Raw genomic sequence first — 26,244 nt, 5'->3', positions numbered from 1 at the left:
GGCTGCAACTAACACGGTTAACTTCATGATCAATTAGTCTGTTGATTTTGTTTTTAAATTAGATTAATCTGCGATAATGTTTTTAAACCATAAGATAATGGTGAAATAAGGTAATAAAATTACGAAATTATAGTAAATGCACACCACATGTTATATAGCCAAACACACATCTTGAAAGTGCTCAATGTGTTTACCCAGCTGTCAAAACAACGTACTTTTATAACATGGAAGCAGTCCCATTTTGGTCAAGTTTTGAAAATAGAACATTTTAGTAATTGTTATATGGTAAACCACTAAACGGAACGAATTTGACTACTAAATTTGCATTTGATACATTTTCTATTGATCAATTTAATATAATGAATCATTCCACCCCTACGGCAAAGTCAATCACTGTCTGGCTTAAGACTCTTCTGGGAAATATACATATTTACAACTTTACTTTTAGTCATTTTGTTTTTACAAAAATGCCACTATTTTTAGCTCTGACTTCCCCCATTCCTTGTTCCAGCACTTTGCTCTAACATGATCGCATAAATATTGCCAGCAACAACCAATGGGGCTACAGTATGTTGTCCCTTCCTTGCTTATAATGCTGATTATTTAGGAATTGAAACATTTTCTACAGTCATACTTAATTTAGGGTCGTCTGCATCAGTGAAATGTGTTGAACACAAACGTAAACTCAAAACATCTGAACTCCTTGTTGAAAAACTGTTTTCAATCTTCTCTTTACAGAACGCCACATGATCAAACCCTTAAATTAGATGCAAAAGCAACTCGTTTTCACAAAATAAGAGGGCAAAGACATCTGGTGTGAGCACAGAAGCACAATGTTTTGATTTTGTGGGTGAGAGCATGTATCCGTGTCAGATCATCCAAATCCAAGATCCTTTTCTTGTGGTGAAAAAAAAACATCTTACGAGACCCAGTGTCTCTCACTGAATGCAACCCTTGTTTGGCATTAGGAGCAATTAGTGGAAAAGGAGATCTAAGATTTCACTATTTGCCACTACTTCAATGGGCCATCTGACCGGTGTAGCTTCAGCATTCCTCCATGACAAGACCAACCAAGAACAATGTTTACCTTCATCAATCTTCATCTCCGTAACCCCTCACTACCCCCGCCCCAAAAAAAGCATTTCCCAATGGCCCAGTCTTCCATGCTGAGTAAGAGGATCATATTCCACTGACTCACTCCTCCCTGGGCTAGCTGAAACACAAATCGAATCTGTTGCTACATCCCGAACCAGGGAGCCAGGGAAGGAGAGGGAGATAAGACCAAGACAAGAGGATCAGTGATAAAGATGCCAACTGAGCAGCCAAGAACAACAGCCTAATGTCTTTCCACTTACTCACACCCTACAGTACTTTGGCCCAGTCCGCCTCGACCAGAACTTCTCACTGATCAGTTCGCTGTATCCTCCTCCATACATGTGGATTTGTATATATTTTTGGAGAGCATCGCACTCCCTTGGGTCCTCGTCAATACAAGCAAAATAAAATCTCATGACTGAAAATGCAATGATGATGTTTAGGTATTATCATTCTAAACCTATTGTTGCTGCTGTTCCTACATAACAGCCAACCAGTTGAAAAATAAATCACAGATTGAGGCTTTTATGACATTTCTGAGACCATTCATGTTTATGGGAGATGCTTCTAAACTTGTATTCTATTGCTAGTAGGGGTGTGCCGAATTTCACGAAACGATACGATACGATATTGGGCTCACAACTTCGATACGATTTCGATACGATACGATACGCACTTTTTTATTATGAAAATATATGGGGGAGAAAAAAAGAAAATGCAAACAAATAATTCTGTTTTTGCATTATTCAGACATGCAAACTTGTAGCTTCTCAGCTACAATAGCCGTTTGAATCCAAATAGGGCAATAGTGTGACACCTGACCCGAAAAAAAACAACATGTGACCCTTTTCACCTCGGGGCTGTTTGCATGCCTGATTATTATTATTGTTGTAAAAAAAAAATATATATATATATATATATATATTTATTTTTTCAAAACGATATTTTTTCCCCCCAAAACGATACATATCGTCACGAAAACGTATCGCGATATATCGCGGGACGATATATCGGCACATCTCTAATTGCTAGTTTGATCACTTCAAATACTCTCGACGGAGAACTTTAATCCATGTACACGCAAAGTTTGAAGTCGATCGGTCAAAGGGTTCTAGCCATGGACAAAGTCTTGTCTACAGTGCAGGCACAGATCATGACCTCCAAGTAATGAAATGTGTCAGTGATCCAGCAGATATACTGTAGGGACCAGGGATAGTACTGGTTAATTTGAGGCCAAGCACGAACAGATAGTTGGTTCTTAGGAAACACTTTGGCCACAACTTCACTAATGCAAGACCAAGGTGGAACCACGTCAGACATACTGTAGGTATTGAGGTTTTTTATTGCAGTACTCAATAGGAATGTAACAATATGTCACAATATTATGGGGCCCACGACTGGTTTCTATTACTGTAGGTATTTATGTATTTTTTTTTACCAGTAGCGGAGGGAGCTATGAGCGTCTTAGTGGCGATCATGTGTGCAGGTGTTTGTGTAGATTAATTGATCTTTAGAACATCTCTCCTGTAAGAAACTATAGCAGATGTTGTGGGGATCAGTGAGGCTGCGCAAATGTTCTGCATGGGTGATCCCTATGAAGACTCCTATCAGACAAATAAACTGGGATCAATTTGCTTTGCAGGTTGCCGATCTGGTGTGGGTCTTGGGCGGATACGGAAACTGTATGTGCATGTATGTGCGTGTATGTGTGTGTGCAAATTACAGGGCTTTAGACCGGATCACACTGGTCACTTTGGAATGAAAACCAGGCTTTCCACATGGTGGAAACGCGAGGTTACTGACAAAAGCAAAACACTGTTGGGCGACAATCACCGCAGGAAATATAAACAAAATGAGAAGCTAATTGTAAAATCGCCACCCAGAGAAGCTTGTTGAATCACAACAAGCTCAGGCCAGGCGAAATGACGTCCGTAGCCCCACTTCCCCATAACCACCGAGAGCTGAAGAAAAGAATAGGTTCAATATACACTTAAAGGGATACTTCACTTTCGGGCCGGGGAAACATTTAAAAAATATATTAAAAATAAATGAAAAAAGTTATGGAAAATTCATGGCCCCCTCACGCATTAGAGTGTCCTACTAATGCGTGAGGGGGCCATGAATTTTCAATAACTTTTTTCATTTATTTTTAATATATTTTTTAAATGTTTCCCCGGCCCTAAAGTGAAGTATCCCTTTAATAGTGTTTTCTGTGGTTGACAACAATGGATTTAGGAGGTTAGTAAACACGCTGGAGCTGAAGTATAAAATTCTATCGAGACTGTATTTTAGTCAAACACCAGCTCTGTAAGAAGAGACAAAGGCTAATGGTTGAGTATGTTAGTGTGTGCAAGTCTGTTGTCTTTCTGTGTGTGACTCTAGGCCTACATGAAGGAGAGAGAGAATGTGTGTGTGTGTGTGCGTGCGTGCGTACGTGTGCGCGTGAGAGTGATCTTTTTTTAAGTGACTTTTTTTCCCAAGTTATCATTTGTCTTTTTTGATGAATATCGTATCATGGACTTGTTATCGGATCTCGAGTTTTTGATACAGTTACATTCATTTTTAACAGCTTTGTGTGTAAGTCCTACTAGTGAAATCTGGCAATGAATGGCTGATAACCTATCCTTATCCAGGAGGCAGCAGAGGGAACAGTTCCAGAGACAAATCTCCAAGATGACGGTTAGCGTCTGGACAGCTGTCTGACAGGTTACACTCTGAGGAAAGCCATTCTTCTGTTATCTGTGTGTGTGTGTGTGTGTGTGTGTGTGTGTGTGTGTGTGTGTGTGTGTGTGTGTGTGTGTGTGTGTGTGTGTGTGCGTGTGTGTGTGTGTGTGTGTGTGTGTCAAACATAGCCAAATATAGCCCAGTGTATAATCAGAGGCTGAGGGGACATAGTATGGAGTTAATTATGGTAAACCAGGACCGCTTCTAAGGGAGGATGAGAAGGAAGACCCTGCACGTTGACACCACACCAGATGTCAAATGAGATGCAGATGCAACAAAATAATTTACACATTTTGTGTGAATGGCATGTATGGATTGCAGTATAAATGGCAATATTGCATAATTAACCACTTTCAACCTGGCATCCCAATTTTGGGCATGTGTCACTAAAACATTTTCCAATACAGCCACAATAAGCGATCTACAAGCTCACAAGGCATCACATTCCGATGCGTTGTGAGCTTGAGCATGTAGATCGGCTATTTCTGTCATTTTGGACGATTTTGGCAAATATATGAAAAAAAAGTAAAGTAGGATTGATATAACCATAGCACAAAATGTTTTGGCCGTCCGGCCTTCATCGGTTTGTACAAACAGATACGATTTTGTTCCATAATTGAAGAGGACAGGTAGGTTAACATGTGAATCTCATTCCCAATTATTCGCCTAACTATTCAGCCTCACCATCGCTGTGGTCTCACCTTATGGTCTCGAAAAAGCCTTTCAGCTGGTCTTTGAACTAAGAAAATGTACTATTCTGAGTGACCCAATAATTAGGGGTGTGCCGATACACTAATTTCACAAAACTATACGATACGATACGATATTGGGCACACAACTTCGATACGATTTCGATACGATACGCACTTTTTTATTATGAAAATATATGAGGGAGAAAAAAAGCAAATGCAAACAAATAATTCAGTTTTTGCATTATTCACTATTCAGCAGACAATTGTTCAAGTCGCTCCGGTCCGAGTCCAAGTCGAGTCCCAAGTCATTTGGTCCCAAGTCCAAGTCGAGTCCCAAGTCGTTTGGTCCCAAGTCCAAGTCGAGTCCCAAGTCATTTGGTCCCAAGTCCAAGTCGAGTCCCAAGTCAATCCAACCCTCAGGTCCGAGTCCCAAGTCGAGTCCCAAGTCATTTGGTCCCAAGTCCAAGTCGAGTCCCAAGTCAATCCAACCCTCCGGTCCGAGTCCAAGTCGAGTCCCAAGTCATTTGGTCCCAAGTCCAAGTCGAGTCCCAAGTCTTTCTGTTGTGGGCAAGTCAATAATGCATTTAACTTGAAGGTTAAGGATGATTGTATTTTAATATATTATAAGAATAGTATAACTATCTGTGAAATATAACCCATTTATTTCACAAAATAATGTGTTGGCAAATTACCAATATTTAGTTACATAGGTCTCAATATGTCACATTCAGCCCTGGACTTCACTGACTGAAGTAGGGGTCACATTAATCACATTAGATTCACAGAATGAATTTTACCCACAAGTTATTTTCATTCAAATGAAATGTGAATGAACTTGCTCTAATATTGACTTTAGTTGATTTTTCAGTCTTTAAAATATAGTATTTCTTAATTATTAAATAATTACAGCTTGTAGATTGGCTATTTTCACGATTTCAAATTGTTTTTAAATAATAATGAAAAAGGAACATACAAGATTTCCACCCGACAGCCATAATATATAGCCAATATATGGTTCTGTATCAGTATATGAGTCCGTTTTAGCAGATTTCATTCTAATTGGCTACTATGCCTGCATATGAATTTCATGAGCCTGGGTAGGTCACCCTGGCTTGACGGAGATATGCCCTGTAGCGCACACTCTGCACAGCAGCAGCAGGTGAAAGCAATTCACTTAAACGAGGGTTGTGTTGCGCACCAAAAAACGGACTAAGACTTTATTGCTGTTACCATGGATAAAGTAAATTCGACAGTGGTGAGTGACTTTCATGTTTACAAGTACGTATATCTCGCTGGCTGGTGCTACTGTTGTTGTTGGGGTGGCTGGGGTCATAAACAAAACACTAACGACTAGTTGCATGGGAGGCGTTGTGAGCTTGTAGATCTGCTATTTTCAAATAGCTGATGTATATGTTAGAGTGCTCATGTGGCCCATAGTCGCTTGACTCGCTTCTTTTGGGCTGGTTTTCCTAGACCTGGTTGCTTGTTAGTTGTTTTTCCTCACAACACTGGCACTGATGATAACTAGACGGCAGCCGTCATAGAATCAAAATGACCCCGCTGGGAGTGGTGGTGGCGTTTGTGGTAGAGTGACCATGGGTTTGTATGAAGAGAGATAGCGCATTTGCGGTAGAGTGAGCATCGGTTTATATGAAGAGAGAGAGCACATTTGCGGTAGAGTGAGCATGGGGTTGTATAGAGAGAGATAGCGCATATGCGGTAGAGTGAGCATCGGTTTATATGAAGAGAGAGAGCACATTTGCGGTAGAGTGAGCATGGGGTTGTACAAAGAGAGAGAGGCATTTGCGGTAGAGTGAGCGAGCATGGGTTTGTATAAAGAAAGAGCGCATTTCACACACAGATCATTCATAGGGGAAAAAACTAAACGAGTCATTAGAGTCATCTTGTCTCAAGTCGAGTCGAGTCGGGAGTCATTGGCTAGCAAGTCCAAGTCGAGTCTCAAGTCTCGTTGGTCTTTTACCTTCCAAGTCCGAGTCGAGTCGCAAGTCTTTACCTTCAAAGTCCGAGTCGAGTCGCAAGTCGTCAAATATGCGACTCGAGTCAGACTCGAGTCGAGTCACTATGACTCGAGTCCAATTGTCTGTTATTCAGACATGCAAACTTGTAGCTTTTCAGCTACAATAGCCATTTTGAATCCAAATAGGGCAATAGTGTGACACCTGACCCGAAAAAAAAAAACATGTTGTCACCCTTTTCACCTCGGGGCTGTTTGCATGCCTGATTATTATTATTGTAAAAAAATTACTAAAATAGTAATAATAATTTCAAAACGATTTTTTTTCCCCCCAAAACGATACATATCGTCACGAAAACGTATCGCGATATATCGCGGGACGATATATCGGCACACCCCTATGACCCATACATAAAAATGCTCACACACTAGGAGAACACGCCAGGTGGCCAGATCGGAATAACTACTGTACTGTGCAAATAAAATGATCAATATAACCTAAATAGGCTTTAAGAGATTTCCGACTTTGGCCCTAAAAATACTTCCTTACAGACATTTTTAGCAACGTGCAGTACATTTTTGTGAGGAGAGGTGTTGTTGACTCTGTTCCCAGCTCACCTGTCATCTATTACATGTTGCACATTTCAACCAGAGGTCTGTAAAGAGGCAGTTCTTACCATTTATGTTCATGGCTGGCAGCACCACTGACATTTTGGGTCGGCGTCCTTTGTTGTGGTTGGTGGCAGGCAGTAGAAGGTGATCCTGAGAATAAAAAGGTTACGGTGATTAATAGAAAACAATAAATCTTTTGGAAGCAAAATTAAATGGTAATGTGTGCTTTGGCAATCGTTTTACATTATATCATGTTCCGAGCAGTGGTGGTAAAAGTACTATTTTTTTTTTACTTCAGTAAAAGTATCAATACTACAATGTAGAAATACTCTGTTGTAATGCAGAAATACTCTTTTACAAGTAAAAGTCCGGAATTCAAAATGTACTTGAGCAAAAGTATTGGTATCAAAATGTACTTAAAGTACCAAAAGTAGAAAGTACTCATTATGCAAAAGGTCCCATTTCACAAGTTTTCAAATGGCCGAAATGTATATAGGGCTGAAGTGGTTAGTGTGTTTTGTAATAATAATCAAAGTCTACAAAATAACTAGTAACTAAAGTTTTCAAATAATTATAGTGGAGTAAAAAGTACAATATTTGCCTCTGAGATGTAGTGGAGTAGAAGTAAAAATATTGAAAATTTGAAATACACTCCAGAAGAGTAAAAAATATCTAAAAATTGTACTTAAGTACAGTACTTGAGTAAATGTACTTAGTTTCTTTACACCACTGGTTCCGAGATTGAGCTCACACATCCTTATGACCAACTCGGGTCCTGGAATTTACTCCCCCAGTTCAGAGTGATCCAGAAAAATACTTGCAGTACGGCAGAATAAAGGGGATACAGTTACAAGGGGTCAGGGGTCAAAATGGTCATAGCCAAAGGGGACAATTCACATGAAAGCCTCTCACACTACACAAGCTAATAACCGCAGCGTTCGGAAATCAAACTGCTCCCATATGAGCTTTTTTCTCATGTATCACTTCAAAGGCTTCAAAGCTAAAGCAGTTCAACACTTTCTTAACGATCAAGTGTGTGCATTGTGCGGCAACTGTTTTGTGCATCATAATCATAAGATGCAAGATTTTAATAGTACACACACCCATACCAATCCACAGGAATTCATCTCATTGTGCACTGGATGATCACAGGACAGGGAATTAGGTGTCCTGCATAATACGTATTATTACACGAAGAATAAAAGAAATGTGCAAAGAATGACCAAGACCATCACTAAACAATGAAATATCAACAGTTTCTAAATCTCTAAAAGACAGCTTAACCATTATTCATTTTAAAAAATAGTGAAAATAGGGGCGACCTGAGAGCCGAGTGGTTAGGGCGCATACCACATGGGCTGCATTGGGCTCTAATGCCTATTTGAATCCTGTCTCTCCCCACTGTACCTATCAAATAAAGGCCCAAAATGTACCTAAAATAGTCTAGTTTTGATTTATTCTATGTTTTACAAATTGCGCCTATAAATAATATGCCCAAAAAGGGTAAGCCAGGGTGAAAGTGGTTAGTCAATCTAACCTAGGAGCTTGGAACACACAGGCGAACATGTTTTTCAAATGTGGTACTCTGTACTCAATGAGAGGGTCAAGAAAGCAAGCATCTAAAGGGGTCAATGCCCTCCGCTCAGGAGAAGTTGTGAGGAAGAGGAACGTCTGTATGTACTGTATGGTAGCAAACATGTGTGGGCCAGTCCTCTTGAAACTGCCTACACAAACAAACACACAAACAAAAAACAACGAAACCTGCTGCACTTGAGGCCACACACGAGACAGAGTATACTCAGTCAGCTTGATGGTGTCACTTGCCTCTTCCATGAATACCGCTAGCGACTAAAATCTGGACCTGAATTCAAAGACGCGTAGGCGCTTCCACGTATGAGGTGACAGATGTGGAAAATGTGACGCCATTCTTCGAATCTGGCATCAAGTTGGCCATGTGGTGAAAGAGTTGCTGCCATTAATGACAAAAGCAAGCGGAGATGAGAAAAGAAGAGCTAGGGGGAAAAAAGGAGGAAAAGCATGTATCTATAGAAAAAAAAAACACCTCTGACCTGAACGGCCATCACCTTGTGTGGCTCAAGCGTTCTGTTCCAGAACAGATGCGGTCTATCAGGGGACACAGCTAAAAACCTGCTGCCGCCATCATATTTTGGCTGTCAAAAGACTCTGGGTGCGATGATAAAGCGGGAGGTTGCAGAGCTGAGGACAAGTGGGAGGGAGGGGGGTGGGTTGGTGAAGGCCAAGGTTGGGGAAGGAACAGGAACTCTGGAAAGACTTCAGATGGAGGGTAAAGTTGTACAAGACTAGGAAAGTAGCGACGGGGCAAAGTCGAGACTAAATGAGGTTAGAGAAGGCGTGAAGAACTAAAACCATGCCAGGGCAGACAAGGGATCGTTGTACTGTGCAAATAACTGTAGATGTACAATACAAATGGAGCAAGGGCAAGTAAGAGGGAAGAACAAGGCCCATGTCTGTATTCAGGGGAGGTAACTGCAGTTCCTCAACAGTGAACTGCAGCGTTGTCAAATCTGACATGGTTGGTGCCGCTGCCATGGAAACAGGTAGCCAAGCTTGCTGGAGACATGAGCCCAACTTATGCTCCGAAAAAAAGGTGATCTACAAGCTCACAGCGCGTCGCAGATGCAACATATTGTGAGCTTGTAGATCGGCGTTTTCCGGCGAGCGACACCGGCTGTGCGACGAAGTATAAATTAGGCTATAATGGCTCAAATCCCCACAGGGAGAAAATGGCCAGTGTTTCCACCACCTCGCCTCGAGGCACACTTACATAAAAGTCACAGGTGCTAAAACAACCCCCGAGAAGACATAAGATGACCACAAAATGACCGGTACAATACAAACAGTTCGAACCTTTTGCTTTCGTAGAAAGTCTATGTTTTCCATCACCTCAACGTGTTTCACTCCATGTTTCCAGATTTTGTGAGAGAAATAAGCAACCAGGTCTAGGACAACAAGCCCAAAAGAAGCGACTATTATAGGCCACATGAGCACTTTAAACCTATATACTGTATACATCGGCTAATTGAAAATAGCCGATCTACAAGCACACAATGCGTCGCGATGTGACGCGTTGTGAGACCTGCAGATATGCTACTTTCAAAATAATTCTTGGGAAACAAGTTTTAAAAAAAATAGAAATTTAACTACACAAATCTGGTCCTGGGGTCCCTAGCACAAAATATTTTCAGATGGGGGGTCTGCGGTCAAATACATAATCTGGGGGTCCTTGACATGAAAATGTTTAAGAACCACTGGTTTAACAACATTGGGAAGCAAGTCCAAATAAGCAACTACACTTTAGAAACAAGCCCAAAAAAACGCAACCCGCAACTACCAATACTTACAACTTTACAGAAAAACAAGCCCAAAGTCGCTTATAATAAGCAGACATGGCAACACTGGTTTCACCCTGAGCTGTGGGGCCAGCTGCTTAAGTGACCTCAATGTGACCACGTCTCAATGCTGAAGATGTAAGACTGACCACACTTTCTATTACAGCCAGACCATGACACATTTTGAGTCCGATGCCAATCCCCATTTTGGAGTCCACTCCTAGACCACCGACTATCAATGTTTTGAGTGATATTTTGTCAAAAATGGCAAAAAGTACATTTTGACTTAAAAGCACACAAACTGAAATTTATTTTATTTAATTTAACTACTTAAGCCCTATCAAACATTTTCAAAAATAGCACAAAAAAAAAGTTCTCCTATAACAACAAGCCCTAAACAGGGATGCAAAGTTGAAAGTGGTAAAAAAAATCGGGACACATCAGCTGCATAATTAACCATGTTGTAAAAAAAAAGGTCAAATAATGTCCAATGTATGGGTCTGGCTCTACTGCCGAGCCAGCTGCTTAAGGGACCATGTGTCTTCATTCAACATGACCACGTCGTCCCAGTGCTGAAGATGTAAGACTGACCGCACTTTCTATAAAGGGCACTGAGAGGCTATGATGATGAACGCGGCAGGAGTCCAACAACAGGACACCAGTAGATTGGTCCTGATTGGCTTCAGCGTTTTAAACACATTTCAAATTTCAGCCCAGAGCTTTGACTGTCTTGTAATAACATCACATGTGCTGGAACAAAAACAACAGCACGCCCCCTCTCAGGGACACACACACCCTGAAACCCAGGAAACAAAATACAGCCAAATAAACTGAGGGGCGAAAAACTAATACAGGTCTGTAAAAATTAAGTACGGGTCACATTTGACAACGGGAACAGTAATTTGTGTACTCAGCATGTCGTATACAGGTTGTTGAGCCTACATTGTTTCCAGTAGTGGAAAGTAACTAAGTACCATATGTAAGTACAATTTTTAGGTATTTGTTTTACTTTACTGGAGTAGTTCCAGTACTTCTCATCTCATAGTGGCAAATATTATACCTTTACTACACTACAATTATTTGAAAAATACTTTGTAGATTTTGATTATTAGTACAAAACACACATTTCCCACTTCAGCCCAATATACATTTCGGCCATTTGAAAATAGCCGATCTACAAGCTCACAATGCGACGCATTGTTAGCTTGTAGATCAGCTATTTTCAAAATATTTGTATTCAATTTATACATTTGAAAATTTTGAAATGGGACATTCTGCGTAATGAGTACTTTCTACTTTTGGTACTTTAAGTACATTTTTTTTTTTTAAATAATTTTTATCCCTCGATTTTTGTAACCCTTTTTTTCACCCGTGCCAATTTGCTAAGTGATCCTGGGCACTACACTCCCCCCACCAGCCTAAGGAGGCCAGGGCCGAGCTCATGCCTCCTTCAATGCATGAGAGCCAACTGACCTTCTTGTCACCTGACAGGGGGGAGTTTCCCTGGCTGGACGTAGCGCGTGGAAGGAACACGTTATTCCAACCAGTTCCCTTCCCCTCCATCAGGCGCCCTGGCTGACCAGGGGGAGGCAGTATAGTGACCAGGATTACTACATGTTTTTGTGAGGGTATTAACTACCCTAGGAGACACGGGGAGAACATGCCAACTCCACACAGAAAGGCCCTTTCACCAACCCCACCTAGGGTATGGGCGCTGATGACGCGGAGGAGAAGACACGCCCCCAGCGCCCACAGCGCCCCCGGCGGGAATCGAACCCAGGACCTTCTAGCTGTGAGGCGACAGCACTACCGACTGCGCCACCGTGCCCTGCGCTTTAAGTACATTTTGATACCAATACTTTTGTACTTTTACTCTCAAGTAACAGAGTATTTCTACATTGCAGTATTGATACTTTTACTTAAGTAAAACATTTGAATACTTTTTTCCACCACTGAACAGTAATCAATGTTTTTGTTGTTATGAGAACCCGTGTTCCTGTTCCAACATTATAATTGTAATAGCGTTAGCGATGAGATGAGACCAAATCCAAACAGACAGCGAGGAAAGGCAGAGGTCCAGAACTCTGCTCCATGGAAAGACTTGAGAGGGTTCAGCAGTGCACACATCTGCCCATCAAGACAATTATCATAATCTTGTGATGTTGAGTATGCGTGATCTTGTGATACTTATAATTATAATCTTGTGTTATCATGTTTTTTTTATGTTAAATTGAATTAAATAATTTCTGTTAATTTGTCCTCGCTTAACCACTTGAACCCTAGTGTCCCTATTCTGGGGCTAACATTCGACAAAAATGTTTAGTGCAGAGCAGGAGGGGGCCTAGTGTAGAACCCTTGGGAATCCAGTCAACTTAGCACATTGAGTGCCAAAAACGGTCCGGACCGTTTTTCATAATCCAACCATTGAGTGCCAAAACTTTTTCCTTCCTTTTTCCTTCACCAGGAGATATCATTTTTCGAAGATTTAGACTCCCATCCACTTCCTGGTTAACTTATTACTTTAAAAGCCTGTATCTCGGCTCCTGTGTACTTTTTTTTACCATGTATTTTTGACCATTTTCAACTGGCAACGGATTACCGAATGTTTTAAAAAAAAATCCCCGATTCTACGAGACCCCTATGTGTGTAATGAGGGGATCACCGTGAGGACGGTGATCACTGAAAATATTTTGTGACTACTTGAAAAAGGTACAAAAATGGTTAAAAACAGCCAGCACTGGCTGTACCCTTTTTTTAAAAACCTCTGGCACTCAATGTGCTAACTTAGTATAGGGTTTAAGTGTTTAATGCATTTTTTTTTTACTTAAAAAAGGGTTTAATTTCTAATTTATAAATGCTTTAATGCTTATACTTCATAAAGCTATTTTTGTATATGTGTTCCCATTTATGACAAAATGATCCTCTTCCCACTGTTACATAGACCAAAACCTTTTGGTTTTTAAATGTCTGTCCATGTTTCAAACTAGGTGCAGTTTCTATTAACCCATTAAAACCGGGAAAGCATCTGTGTCATTTTAGATTTTAGCTATATATAGCACATTGGTTGGCTATTAAAAAATAGCAGATAAACAAGCTCATAGCACGTCACTTCGTGCCACGCTATGAGCTTGTTTTCTGCAAAAAATGGTGGTCCCTGGAACTAAATATTTTGAGATGCGGGTCTGCGGCTAAATACATATCATTTTGGGGGGGTCCTTGACATGAAAAAGTTTGAGAACCACTGATAATATAGCAACATACGTTTTTCAGAAAACTGTTCGGCCTCAGATCTTAATGGGTTAAAGTGAACTACCATGTCCCCGTTCAGTGAAACAGCTGTCAGCAGATGAAGACTAGTAACTTGACCTTTAGAGGTCCTGAAGCAGGATGCACCACTGCCTCCATTGTCCTTACTCTCACCATGTCAACTCTTGAGTCAAAACGTTTGGGAGATCTTCAGTGACAAAGAGTCTGTTGACCTTGATCTTACCAATGATGCAAGACTGACTGCATGCCAAGTCTCTGACCACACAGACTGTGAGAATTCAAGAGCGCCCGGAGGTGCTGAGGCTGATGAGAAACAGAGTCAGGCTTGCTCCTCTGCACCACATTAGCGTGCAGTATTTCCCTGTTCAGACTGTGGTCGCACGTGACTGTGAGGGAAGGGAACATGTCTTCAATTGAATGAACGGAACATGTCTTCAATTGAATGGAGGGCAATGAGCATTTCAGATTTACAGGGCTGTTCTCTTTTGCAGAATTAGTCATCCTCTGACCCTTATTTTTCCAATAAACAAAGTTGTTAAGGCGGAAATTGACATATGTTTCTTGGCACGGCTCAGAATGACAATATCGTTAAACGGAGCGGCAAGTCCAGTGAAGAACATAAGATAAAAACTGCCTGGGTTTTTGTTGTAACAATAACTATAATTCTGGGAAGTGGTGAAAATGTTTCCAGCAGATTCCTTTTGTTTTGGTCAGAACAGATGCATGTAAAGTAGAAGACACTGCACGTGCAGTCGTGCACCTTTCTTTGGGCAGACAATGTACAATGACAATGTTCAGAAAATCAAAGCAATCAGAGAATCCCCTCTGAATAAGTTGTCCAGTGTTTTTTCATACCAAGAAAGGGAAATTAATTGCAGTTATATAATCACAAAGAGGGGGAAAAATACTTCTGAATAAAGGCTAAGTGAATTAATGGTGACATGTGGTCATGCCCCAAATCCTAGAACATGGTTCTGATGATTACAAATGGCTAGACTGGAAAAAAAAAAGGTGGGGGGGGGGCTACACCCATGGGTGTGTACAAGGTCAAAGACTTCACCCCTGACGCTGCGTCTTGCATTTCCATTTCAAATCTAAACCTCGACATGGAGGCGAGGACTGTTGAGAGATGCTAATGTCCCGTGCAAAGGGGTTGTGGACGGCGTGCTGCCCGCAAGGCCGTGTCTCTCTGACCATTTCAAACCAATTAGCAAGTTATGTCTGCTTTGTGATCTGTTTCCTTTCTTTTTTTTATTTTCATCAATCATTTCTGATTCGCTTTCTTTCTTTTATGATTGACGTTTCATAAGTCAATCCATCTGCATCAAATCATGAAAAAAAAATTCTCATGTCCAGCTCTGGAACTTGGAAAATATGAACAATTTGGAATAAACATTAATATGAGTAAAGTTCTAAACCTTCACTGAACCCCCCCTAAAACTTCAGCGTTATTTCAGACGCTGTGTCGGAGCCAGCGATGACTGCTCCTATCAAATACGCCTCTTTAACACACAGCTGCGTGTTAAACATCAGTTAACATGTTCAAGGTCCTGGTGACATTTATATTTGTAGCTGTTTATTCTTCTTCATAGACTATTGCTACATTGGAGGAATATGCTATAATATTTGTTCTTAAGCCTCCTGAAATAGCATAGTGAGCTTTTAACTTGTGCCTAGCTATGCCCCATGTTTTTTCCGTTAGTTAAACCAACAATGAAAAAAAAGAAAGAAGATGATGTTTGATGTTTTTTAAGGAAAGCTGCGTATTAAAATGCCACAAATAGTCCTTTTTATCCCTAAAAAGGACAGTGGACTGGTCACTGCCCTTTTAAGTTTTTTTTTACCATGACACCATCAACAGAAATAGACCTAGTATCCCTTTAAATGTGTATAAGCCAGAAAGTATGTGCTGTGCTCAAGTTAAAACTCACCCTGCGGAAAGACACCACGTAGAAAGTGTCGCCGCGACGATTGATTTCATCAAAGAAGTCACTGTAAGTCCGGTGAGGGGCGTAGTAAACCTGGATTTCACTGCCCGGACTCCTGTTGGAAGATGAAGAACAATCAGGGATGTTTGTCAGAGAGATACTCGAATGGTGCTTCCACCGTAGTCTGAAGACTCACCTGTTCAGACTCCACCCTTGCCTGTAGCACTTGCCGTAGCACTTGTCCTAGCCTGGACGACCTTGCAGGCTATGCAAAGGCTAAAATATCATTTAGATATGCATGTTATGTAGATAGATGCCAGGTCATTTGTAAACCTGGCATCCTATAGTGTGTATAGTTTCAATGAACAGACTATGGATTTTGTTGATGTTATACTGTTTAGACTGATGATAGGTTCTTGGTTTACCTATGATCCTAGATTACTATTTCTATGCACTTGATGTATTACTGCTTACTGTAAATCGCTCTGGATTAATTACGTCTGCTAAATGCCTAAATTGTAAATTGTCTAAATTGTGCTTTCACACCAGAGACTTAGGCCTGGCTACAAGTCCAAAATCCAGTTGGTTTGATTAGGGTGAATATTGTGTAAAAACCATACCCGGGCATGGATCAACGTCTGTGCCTGGGTCCACTTGGGAAGAGGTTGTCTGGAGTACAGTTTATGTGTACTTGGATATCATACACATCAGGTGTGACATCAGTCCGTACTAAAACTAGACTGGCATCAATTCGCTTTGCAGGTTCGGTTTCTGATCCAGTCTGTGTCTAGAGTGGATATGGAAACGTTGTGTGCATGTTATGCGTGTGTGCAAATGACCAAATACAAAAGGCGGGATCTAGATCGGATCAGTAGTAGTAGAAAACAGTGTAGTGACTCGAGGATTGTGACATCATAACTATTTGACGATAACTATTGTTACATACTGTTCAACCATGGCCGCAAAAGGATCTCCTCTGGTCTACAGAAGAAATTATAGCTTGCTTGATTGCTTGAGCTGTGGGGTTCCTCAGGGCAGCATTCTAGGGCCGTTACTGTTTCTTCTATACATTAACGACATGAGTGCTGCCTGTAACTGCAAATTGTTCCTGTTCGCTGATGACTCGGCACTCCTGATCTCGGGAGAGGACAAGTTGCAAGTTGAGGAGGCGCTCAGCTCCGAACTCTCAAAAATCTGTACTTGGCTTACCGATAACAAACTGTCACTACACCTTGGGAAAACTGAATCCATTCTCTTTGGGACCAAACATTCCCTCAGACAGATGGATGTAAATGATTTCAAGGTCAAAGTCGATGACACAATTATCTCTAGCAAAGAAGAGATTACCTATTTGGGTTGTGTTCTTGACAAATACCTGACAGGTGAAAGCATGGCTACAAAGGTGGTCAAAAGAGTAAACCAGAGAACCAAATTTATGGGCAGAGTTTCCTCTTTTGTCAACCCTCAGGCCCTCAGGACCCTCTCTGGGGCCCTGATTCAACCACTTTTTGACTATGCTTGCACCTCCTGGTACTCCAACACCTCAGTGTCACTGAAGACTAAGCTTCAAACCTCCCAAAACAAACTGATTCGGCTACTCCTCGGATTGGGGCCCATGACCCACCTTTCTCCCACCCATTTTGCCAGCCTAGGCTGGCTCAGGGTGGAAGACAGGGTTAAACAACTAAAAATGGGACTGGCCTTCAAAATTGTAAATGCAAATTTGCCCGATATGCCCCCTATTCCCGCATATCTGACTAAATACCTCCAAAAGGTTAGCGACACCCACAGTCACAATACCAGAGGGAGCGTTAACAACAATTTGGTACCACCCACCCATAAAACAAACATGGGCAAATTCTCCTTCTACAGCACTGCCACCCAGGATTGGAATAGTCTAACCCCATCCCTCAAAAAATGCAGTTTGCTGGGCTCATTTAAAAGAGCCTTAAAAAAAATCACCTTTCAGGAGGCCAAAGGAGGAGGTAGTACCATTTTCCCGTTAGACAGCAGACCCTCCCCCCCCCCCCTGTTCTTGTACATATTTTTTTCCCCCTCTTTTTTATTTTTTGGGCGGTGAAACCGCCCCTAAATGTGAGGTTTGGATATTTGCACACCAAATCCTGCGCTGTGATTGGCCACAAATGTACCCCCCTAACCCTGCACCGTGATTGGCCAATCACAGTCTATTCAGGACTGTGATTGGCTAGGGAAACATGACACATGTGCATAGCCCTATAAATAGGACCATAACTTTAAAAAAAACATAAATGTGTTTTTTTTAAGTTATGGTTTCTTCCATCACTTCTTCCATCACTTCTTCCATCACTGTGATGACCACTGTGACCACACCGCCCACTTCACACTGGGTGTGATTTTTGGGCGGTGAAACCGCCCCTATAAGTGAGGTTTGGATATTTGTACAACAAATCCTGCACTGTGATTGGCCAAAAAGTACCCCGCCTAACCCTGCACCGTGATTGGCCAATCACAGTCTATTCAGGACTGTGATTGGCCAGTGTCACATGACACATGTGCATAGCCCTATATAAGAAACCATAACTTTAAAAAAACCATAAATTGTTTTTTTTTAAGTTATGGTTTCTTTTTTTTGCTGTTTATTTTGTAATGATATTTGAACTGTGGTGCCACTATATATGCCTATGAATTGAATACCAAGGCCCTCATTGGAAACAAGTCCGCAAGGACTTTTATGAACGGACCTGTTAGACAAAGTATTTTAAATGTAACTGTGCTGTTTTACATTTTTTGCCTAATAAAATATTCAATCAATCAATCAATTGATATTTGGGCACTGGGCAGACAAAAAGATACAATCAGAACTGGATATGGTTACCCTACACAAGTGTAGTCGGGTACGGAACAACATTATTATTAATGTGAAAGCTGACCAGCGGGGGAGAAGCAATCATACTCAGGCATGGTAAGAAGCAACCGTACTGTGAAAGCAGCCTAAAGAGGGAAAGATGAATCTCCCTTCGAACTAAGGACCATCGTACTTGTAGCTGACCAGTGCACTGACACACATTAACACTACTTCCCTAGTTTGAACTTACTGATCGGCCTAGTCAAGTGGTTTGTGAGATTATCAGCAGGAACACAGACAGACGTGCACACAAAGAAACACGAACACTCTCCTAGTCGGCTCGCTCCTAGGAGCCACACCGTAAAGAATATTTGCTGACTTAAAAGGCGGACAAGCAGCCCTCCACTCTGATATGAAAACAAGAGCTTAGCTACATCAAGTTCACGAAATCTGATCATCTGCTTTTCAGGGCCAAACATTTCCACTGAGAGCAGTAGTAAACTGCTCTCTCAGTAAACACCCCCACCAGAAGGGCTATATTGGTGCATCTTTGTGGAGCCCTCATTGCCAACAACCCAGTGATGCAACTCTGATTCATCACTGGGAGACCAAACCTGATTTATTCTTGGTTGCGCATCATTTCGCGCACCAAAAATAGCTGATCTACAAGTTCACAAGTGCGACGCTTTGTGAGCTTGTAGATCTGCAAGTTTCGATGGGCAACACTGACACGCAACTAAACATAAATCACGCCTGACAAACAACAGAAGCTCAGTGGTTTGCCGGGTTCAGCTAGTGTGGCTGAACTCTGCTACAGTGGCTCTAAACAAGATTTATACAATGGGAACACCATAAAACTGAGGAAGAAGTGGGACAGCTACAAACAGAACCATCAAATTCCACTCAGACGCGGATAAAACATGTCAGAGTTGGAATCACGATTTTACGCACGTTTTCTTCTGTCAGAGTGAGAGATCTACTGCACCGCAAAGGTTAGATGTCCATTTTGAAAGTGGGGATACTGGTTTGGGGTCCTGCAGACGTGAAAGGTTTTATAGACTGACTCGCATTGGGGAAAAACATTGTGAGGCCAAGAAATCCCTGGCTCTGTCAGGCATATGCAAACCCCTGTGAAGCTATGTGCGAAGCTCCAACTTTAGAACCACCATGGCATAAATCAACTACACTATAAACAGGGATGTGATGAGGAACACAACAAGAGGAAAAGAGAGGGAAGTTGGTATCTCACATTATAAAAAACCCTCTGAATTCAAATAAATGTGTATGCTGCAGCACTTTGGAAAACAAAACACACAAAGTGCCTCATCTATTAAACTAAAGGCCATACTCGTAAAATAAATGAACACTAATAAAACAAAATCACACCCCAATATAAATTCCACGATAATAAATACAATCCCATGATATAATAAATATGTATATAAAATACTTGACTCACTTTTCTTCAGTGGGTTCAGTGTACTGGACAGTCACTATCTGGGCGATATCAGCCTCCTCGTCAATTGTCTTCTGTTGGGACGGGGTGGCATGGATAGACAGACACAAACAGAGACACAGAGGAAGCGAGACAGTGAGAGATGGACAGAAAGGAGCAGAATACAGTGAGTATAAAAGGTAATATATGGGCCTGTGTGTATCCAATAGACCACAGCTGGTCAGCCAAACCCCTCGATGATACTTTACAAACAAAGCATTACTAATCTTCTCATAACACTCTCCATCGCAACCTCTCCCCTGACAAACTGGATGTAGTTTGATATTCATCAGAGCTTTTCTGAGAGGGGCTGCAGTGAGGGCTCTCTTGGGTTTAGCAGGATGGATTGCCCTCATTAAGGCAGGGGGGGGGCTCAGGGAAACAGCAAACTGTCAATGCTTGTCCAGAAACGGCTAACACTTAAAAAGCTTGAGGAGAATCATTCATTCAAATTAGTCGAAATATAACTAAACAGAGGTGATATGTTTAGGTACGCCTTAGGATGCCAGGACTAGTTTGAAAAATGGAAAGTCAAAATAGTGTAAAAGTATGCATGCGCTTGTGTGTGTGTGTGTGTGTGTGTGTGTGTGTGTGTGTGTGTGTGTGTGTGTGTGTGTGTGTGTGTGTGTGTGTGTGTGTGTGTGTGTGTGTGTGTGTGTGTGTGTGTGTGTGTGTGTGTGTGTGTGTATAAGCATGATAGCAGGCAGGTCATTATAGCGGGAAATAATGCAGCTCAAATGTTGCTAATGTTTCTTCCTTTGCAGAAACATGAATGACCAATCACCCATTCACTAACCAAGCCATTGAGCAGACATGCGTGACTGGACTTACTGGGACAGATTAAACAGAAAACACAAACACAAAAAGTGGGATGGGAAATGAAGAGCAGCAAGGCACTGACTCTACAGCGCCTTTGATTTTCTCCATTCTCCATTCTAAATCCCATAGTCCGGGGATTCTGTCTGTTGAATTTTGAAAATGGGATGAGTCCTCTATAAATCCGCAGATGAGTTAAACAAGGTTCTGTCATCTATCCTAGCTCGCTCTAAAGATTATATTGATTGTTCCACCATCTGTTCTATGTAATCTAATAACACAGTTATTCTGACGGTAACGCTATCCCGACAATGTGTTTTTTTTTTGTAGCCAATAATCTTTTAATTCAGTTTCTTTTAAAAATAAAAGGGTGTAATGTGCAAAGCATTAGAGTTAAAAAAAGGTTTCGTCATCTGTTCTAGTTCGCTCTAAAAAAGATAATTTTTGTAGCCAAAAATTTTAGACCTGAGTTGGCTCTGTACTTGGACAGTTTTTTCCCCTCTACACCAAATCCTTTCGCCAAAAATAGCAATTGTTGGCTAATGTTCCCTCCAGTGTATGCATGCTGGGATTCAAGTTGTTAAAACAAAGGGGAAAAGGGGGTAAATAAAGAGGGTAATTAAACAAATGCTGACCGGGAACGCATCTGTGTGTCATTTTTAGTTTCCTTTGGCTATTAAAAAATAGCAGATCTACAAGCTCTACGCGCTATGAGCTTGTAGATCTTTTAAATCGTGAAAAAGCTAATCTTTGAATATATATATTTTTTAAAGCAAACATTTGTAACTCAAATCTTATTGCATCTGGGGATTCTACAAAAATGTCTTCTAAATAGACAGTTTTTTTTTTTAAACTTATGTTGCTATTATATCAGTGGTTCTTAAACTTTTTAGTTAGTTAGTTAGTTAGTTTCTTTATTGTCCACGTGTGGAAATTTGTCTTCGGTCTCAACAACAGTAAAAAACAAACAGTTACAACAACAGCAACAACACACAATTATTTTCTCAAGGACCTCCCAAAATGATTTGTATTTGGCCGAGGACCCCCATCTGAAAATATTTTGTTCCAGGGACCCCCAGAAGCAAAGATTTTAGTTAAAAATGTACATAGATTTGCAGTGGAGAAAAAAAAGAAAATTTAAAATGACACAGAACACAGCGTTCCCGGTCTTAACTCTTTCACTGCCGGACTTATTTCAGACTGTGTCGTCCCAGTGCCAGGAAAAAGGTGCATTTTTCCTCCGTTTGTTTTTTAACATTGAAGTGAATGGAGCAGCAATTTTTTGGATAGCGTTATCTCCTAGTTCCTTTGAGATAACACAAAAAAAAAAAGACCAAAAAAATCAAAAAAATCAACAAAAAAAAATCATAAAAAAAAAATCAAATTTTTTTAAAAAAATATTTTCGTCTTTCCCATGGCCATGATAGCCATAGAGCCATCGGACGGGAATTCCCGTTTTTGGCAGTTAAAGAGTTAATGGGTTAACAAATCCCTTAGAGTATTTCAAAATGTGTCCGGCGCTGACTCACCAGGATGGTCCTGGTGGGTTTGTGCTGGTTGTTGTTGTTCATGCGTCTGGACTTGGTCTGCTCCACCTCGTGTCTGTGGACCCAGCCTCTCAACTCATGGGCCAACCTGCCAATCACAGTTGATCTCAGGTGTGAATGCACATTATAATCTGTATAATCTATGATCTCTCGCTGTTAAATAGCCAAACGTCCACAGTGCATTTTATTCAAATTGTTCCATATTGCACTCCACCCACTTTTTTTCTTTAATCTTTAATTAAAATGTCTGCATAATCCTAAAAGATATAGAATATATCTTACGATATGCGTTATTTGCATATTTTAAAAGAAACAGGTATAAACATATAAGACAAAACTAAATAAGGTTTGGAAGCTGTAAATGTGTGACACTTGGTAATATCATGGCTATAAGCAGTGGTGGGAAACGTATTCACATTTTGCACTTAAGTAAAAGTATCAATACCACAATGTAGAAATACTCTGTTACAAGTAAAAGTCCTGTATTCAAAATTTACTTGAGTAAAAGTACAAAAGTATTGGCATCAAAATGTACTTCAAGTACCAAAAGTAGAAAGTACTCATTATGCAGAATGGCCCATTTCACAAGTTTTCAAAATGTATTTAAGTCTTTTGAAAATATCAGATCTACAAGCTCACAACACGTCGCACCGTTGTGAGCTTATAGATAGACTATTTTGCCAAAGTTTAAATAGGGCTGAAGTGGTTAACGTTTTGTAATAATAATCAAAATCAACAAAGCAACTAGTAACTAAAGTTTTCAAATAAGTACAATATTTGCCTCTGAGATGTAGTGGAGTAGAAGTACAAGTATAGAAAAATGGAAATACTCCAGTAAAGTAAAAAATCTTAACATTTCTACTTAAAGGAGTAGTTCAGCCAAATAATTACGTATTTTCTATCAATTGTAAATCTCCATGAAGCCTTGAATTCATGGAGATTCTTTAGTTTTTGTCGAATTCCTAAGCCAATAATTGCATTCCTAAACCAATAATTTGATGACCTCTGGTAGGAGACTTTGTACGTCTCCTACCAGAGACTCCGTCGGTCATCAAATTATTGGTTTAGGAATGCGACAATTTTTTTTTTTTAAACTCAATGAATTCAAAGCTTTATGGGGTGTGTAATTGATAGAAAATACGTTTTTTTGGGGGGGGCGAACTACTCCTTTAAGTGGAGTACTTGAGTACATATACTTAGTTACTCTCTACCACTGGCTATAAGTAAAGTGAGAGTAAAAGAACACAGATTGGAGCACTGACTCGTTGCACTTGGTCCTGTTTACAGGTGGCAGGCAGGGTGGAGGTGGTCTGAGGAAGACAGGATCCTTCACCACCATCAGGGCCTTATCTTCTGAACTGCTGACCCAGAAACAGAGAGAAGAAGGAGAACATGTGAGGATCCATCACCACCATCAGGGCCTTATCTCCTGAACGACTAACTCAGAGACGGAGAGAAGGACAACATGTGACAGAGAGAACGATAGATTTATGAGGCTTGTTACAGATGTTGGGAAATACCGACACTATGCCAGAATCTGATTCTAAAAATGACGATCTGTTAATCAAACTAAACGTTTCCACACAGTGAGACTATGTTTTTAATACACATTTATGTCCAAGATGGTTTCTTGTACGGGGGAGTAGAAACATCCATGGTGACAAATGGGTAGAAGGAGCCTAGACAACCCCAAAACACAACAAACGTGGTGTCCAAACGTGGTGTCCAATGTGGCGGCAATTACAATGCAATTCATTTTTCTTTACGCTTGCCTCGCACAGAGCCCCATGCATAGTTTGAGTCAAGTAAAGCTGCAATCTGGAACTTATTTTAATGAATACAAACCATTGTTTTAACCATCTGTATTGGTAGAGTGTTAATACTAGAGGTGATCTCCCAACTGCGCCATTGAGAAATTTAGACTCCGGTGTCGGGGTAGGACACCTATTGGCTGACAACCAAGTAGTACTTTCTGAAGCTCATGAGTGCAATAGCAACCAAGTAGTACTTTCTGAAGCTCATGAGTGCAATAGCTCTCCCAGTCAAGCGGGGTCTTGTAAGGGCGGTGCAAATTTGGACTCCCGCGTGGGAGACTAGGGTTCAAATCCCCGGTAGGACATGAAACTTATGAATTGCAGCTTTAATGTATGGTTTAAAGTGCTGACAAACTTCCTTGGGCAGAGTCTCTGATAGAATATTGTCCATATGGAATGATAATGATATCAGTGGTGGGATCTCAGTTGATGGACAATGTTCATCCACTCACAGGAGTATAATGCTTAATTCATTCTCCATTGTATGACGGTCTCGCGCACCAAAAATATCAGATCTACAAGCTCACAATGTGCCATGACGTGACACGCTGTGAGCTTGGACAGCAGCTATTTTCATATGAATCAGGCTCATATAAAGCAGGCTTAAATTACGGTAGGCTTGAAGCTGCAATCTGTAAGATCTCTCTCTTAGCCAGGATTCAAACCCGGGTATACTGCGCAAGTGCCAACATTTCTACCACTGAGCTAACACGGCAAGCATGTTTGGACGGGAGATCTAAATTATTCAGTAGAAGAGCAGCCAGGGATACCACCTCCAAACACTGCAGTTGTGTTCGTTACATTGTATTAATTATACGATACAAATTGGTTAATAATGTTTTATTTACACACAAAAAGTTATCGATTGCAGTTTTAAGGGGAAAGAGTCAAAAGTCAGGCTGTGAACTGCAGTGTAGCAGTGTGACGTCTGAGATGATGGGCGACACAAAGATCACAAACATGAAAGAAATAAACCACTACTGTAGGCACATCACACAGGATTAGGGATGAGAGCAGATGAAAGGAGTGCTCCACAGAGAACTGTGACTGTTATCATAGCGGGCCTCCAAACATTACGGATTAGCAGCACACTACTCCTCACATCTAATTGGCTGCATCTTAGATTACATACAGTAAAATCTCTGAGCGAAATATTAATCTGGGCCAGGTGATGATGTAGACTGTCTACAGGTCCGTGTCCACCTGCGAGGGCCTCTTTATCAAGATGGCTGCCGCAGCTTTAATTCCTCCCCCGGGGGGAGGGGGGGCGGGGGGGCTAGCTGGAGCCGCAGCGCCTCGCGATCCAGTTTCTAAATGGCCTAGAAACGGTTCCGCGAGACAGAACATGGCAGAACACGGAGGCTATGTCGTAACTCTTTGTCGTGGGTGCGTGTTAAGCTTGTCACACATGCACACATCAAAGCACACGTCTACGTCAACTATCAATTATGTTCTAAACGATTATTCTGTTGATTACGTTTTCGATTAATCGAATAATTGAGCTTTCTTTCATTGTGAGCTTGTAGATCTGCTATTTTCAAATGGCCGAAATATATATATAATTAGGCTGAAGTGGTTATCTCCATGAATTCAATGCTTCATGGGATGTGTAAGTGATAGAAAACAAGTAATTTTTTGGGTGAACTATTCCTTAAGTACAGTACTTGTTTTTCGGATAATTTGTTTCATTTTAAATATCAACGAATCAACGCAAACAAATCTAATCAACTAAATCATTAACATGAATAAGTAAAATTCATCCTAAATTAATTATTTTAAATAAATCAATTAGCAATAATTTTTCATAATCAGTTAAATCGATTTGTTTTACACACCCAAAACACACACACACACACGCTTTCAACCCAGAGGGACCCCAATGTCGGGTTGCATACCCCACCCCGGCCTCCAGCCCCCCCCCCCCCCCCCCCCCCCCCCGCAGCATGCCCTCCACTGTGCTCGGCCCTGTCACCCCCTGTGTAAAGGCTAATGTGTTCCTTCCTGTACGCGTTGGGTAAATGGTGCTGGGGAACCCGATACAAGAGATGAATGGCTTGCATTAAAAAGCATGACCCACCCCA

The 26,244-nt window shown here is 41.0% G+C and overlaps 1 protein-coding gene across 2 annotated transcripts in view; it reads right to left on the bottom strand.

The window, feature by feature from the left end:
- Positions 1–26,244, bottom strand: part of atf6 (activating transcription factor 6) — a 62,213-nt gene that overhangs the window by 6,380 nt on the left and 29,589 nt on the right. The window contains exons 11-15 of one of the 2 annotated variants that reach the window (XM_080431955.1): positions 23,612–23,710; positions 22,332–22,437; positions 19,951–20,021; positions 15,668–15,779; positions 7,164–7,248 (exon numbers count right to left, since the gene is read on the bottom strand). In XM_080431955.1, coding sequence (XP_080288081.1) covers positions 7,164–7,248; positions 15,668–15,779; positions 19,951–20,021; positions 22,332–22,437; positions 23,612–23,710 — 473 coding nt within the window. The remainder of the gene's footprint in view (positions 1–7,163; positions 7,249–15,667; positions 15,780–19,950; positions 20,022–22,331; positions 22,438–23,611; positions 23,711–26,244) is intronic. The other variant, XM_080431956.1, reaches the window with a different exon arrangement.

Source organism: Gymnoscopelus braueri, assembly GCF_963280865.1.
Source record: "Gymnoscopelus braueri genome assembly, chromosome: 6".
NCBI lineage: Eukaryota > Metazoa > Chordata > Actinopteri > Myctophiformes > Myctophidae > Gymnoscopelus > Gymnoscopelus braueri.
The sequence above is the reverse complement of the archived record's forward strand: the minus strand, read 5'-3'. Positions and strand labels throughout refer to the sequence as shown.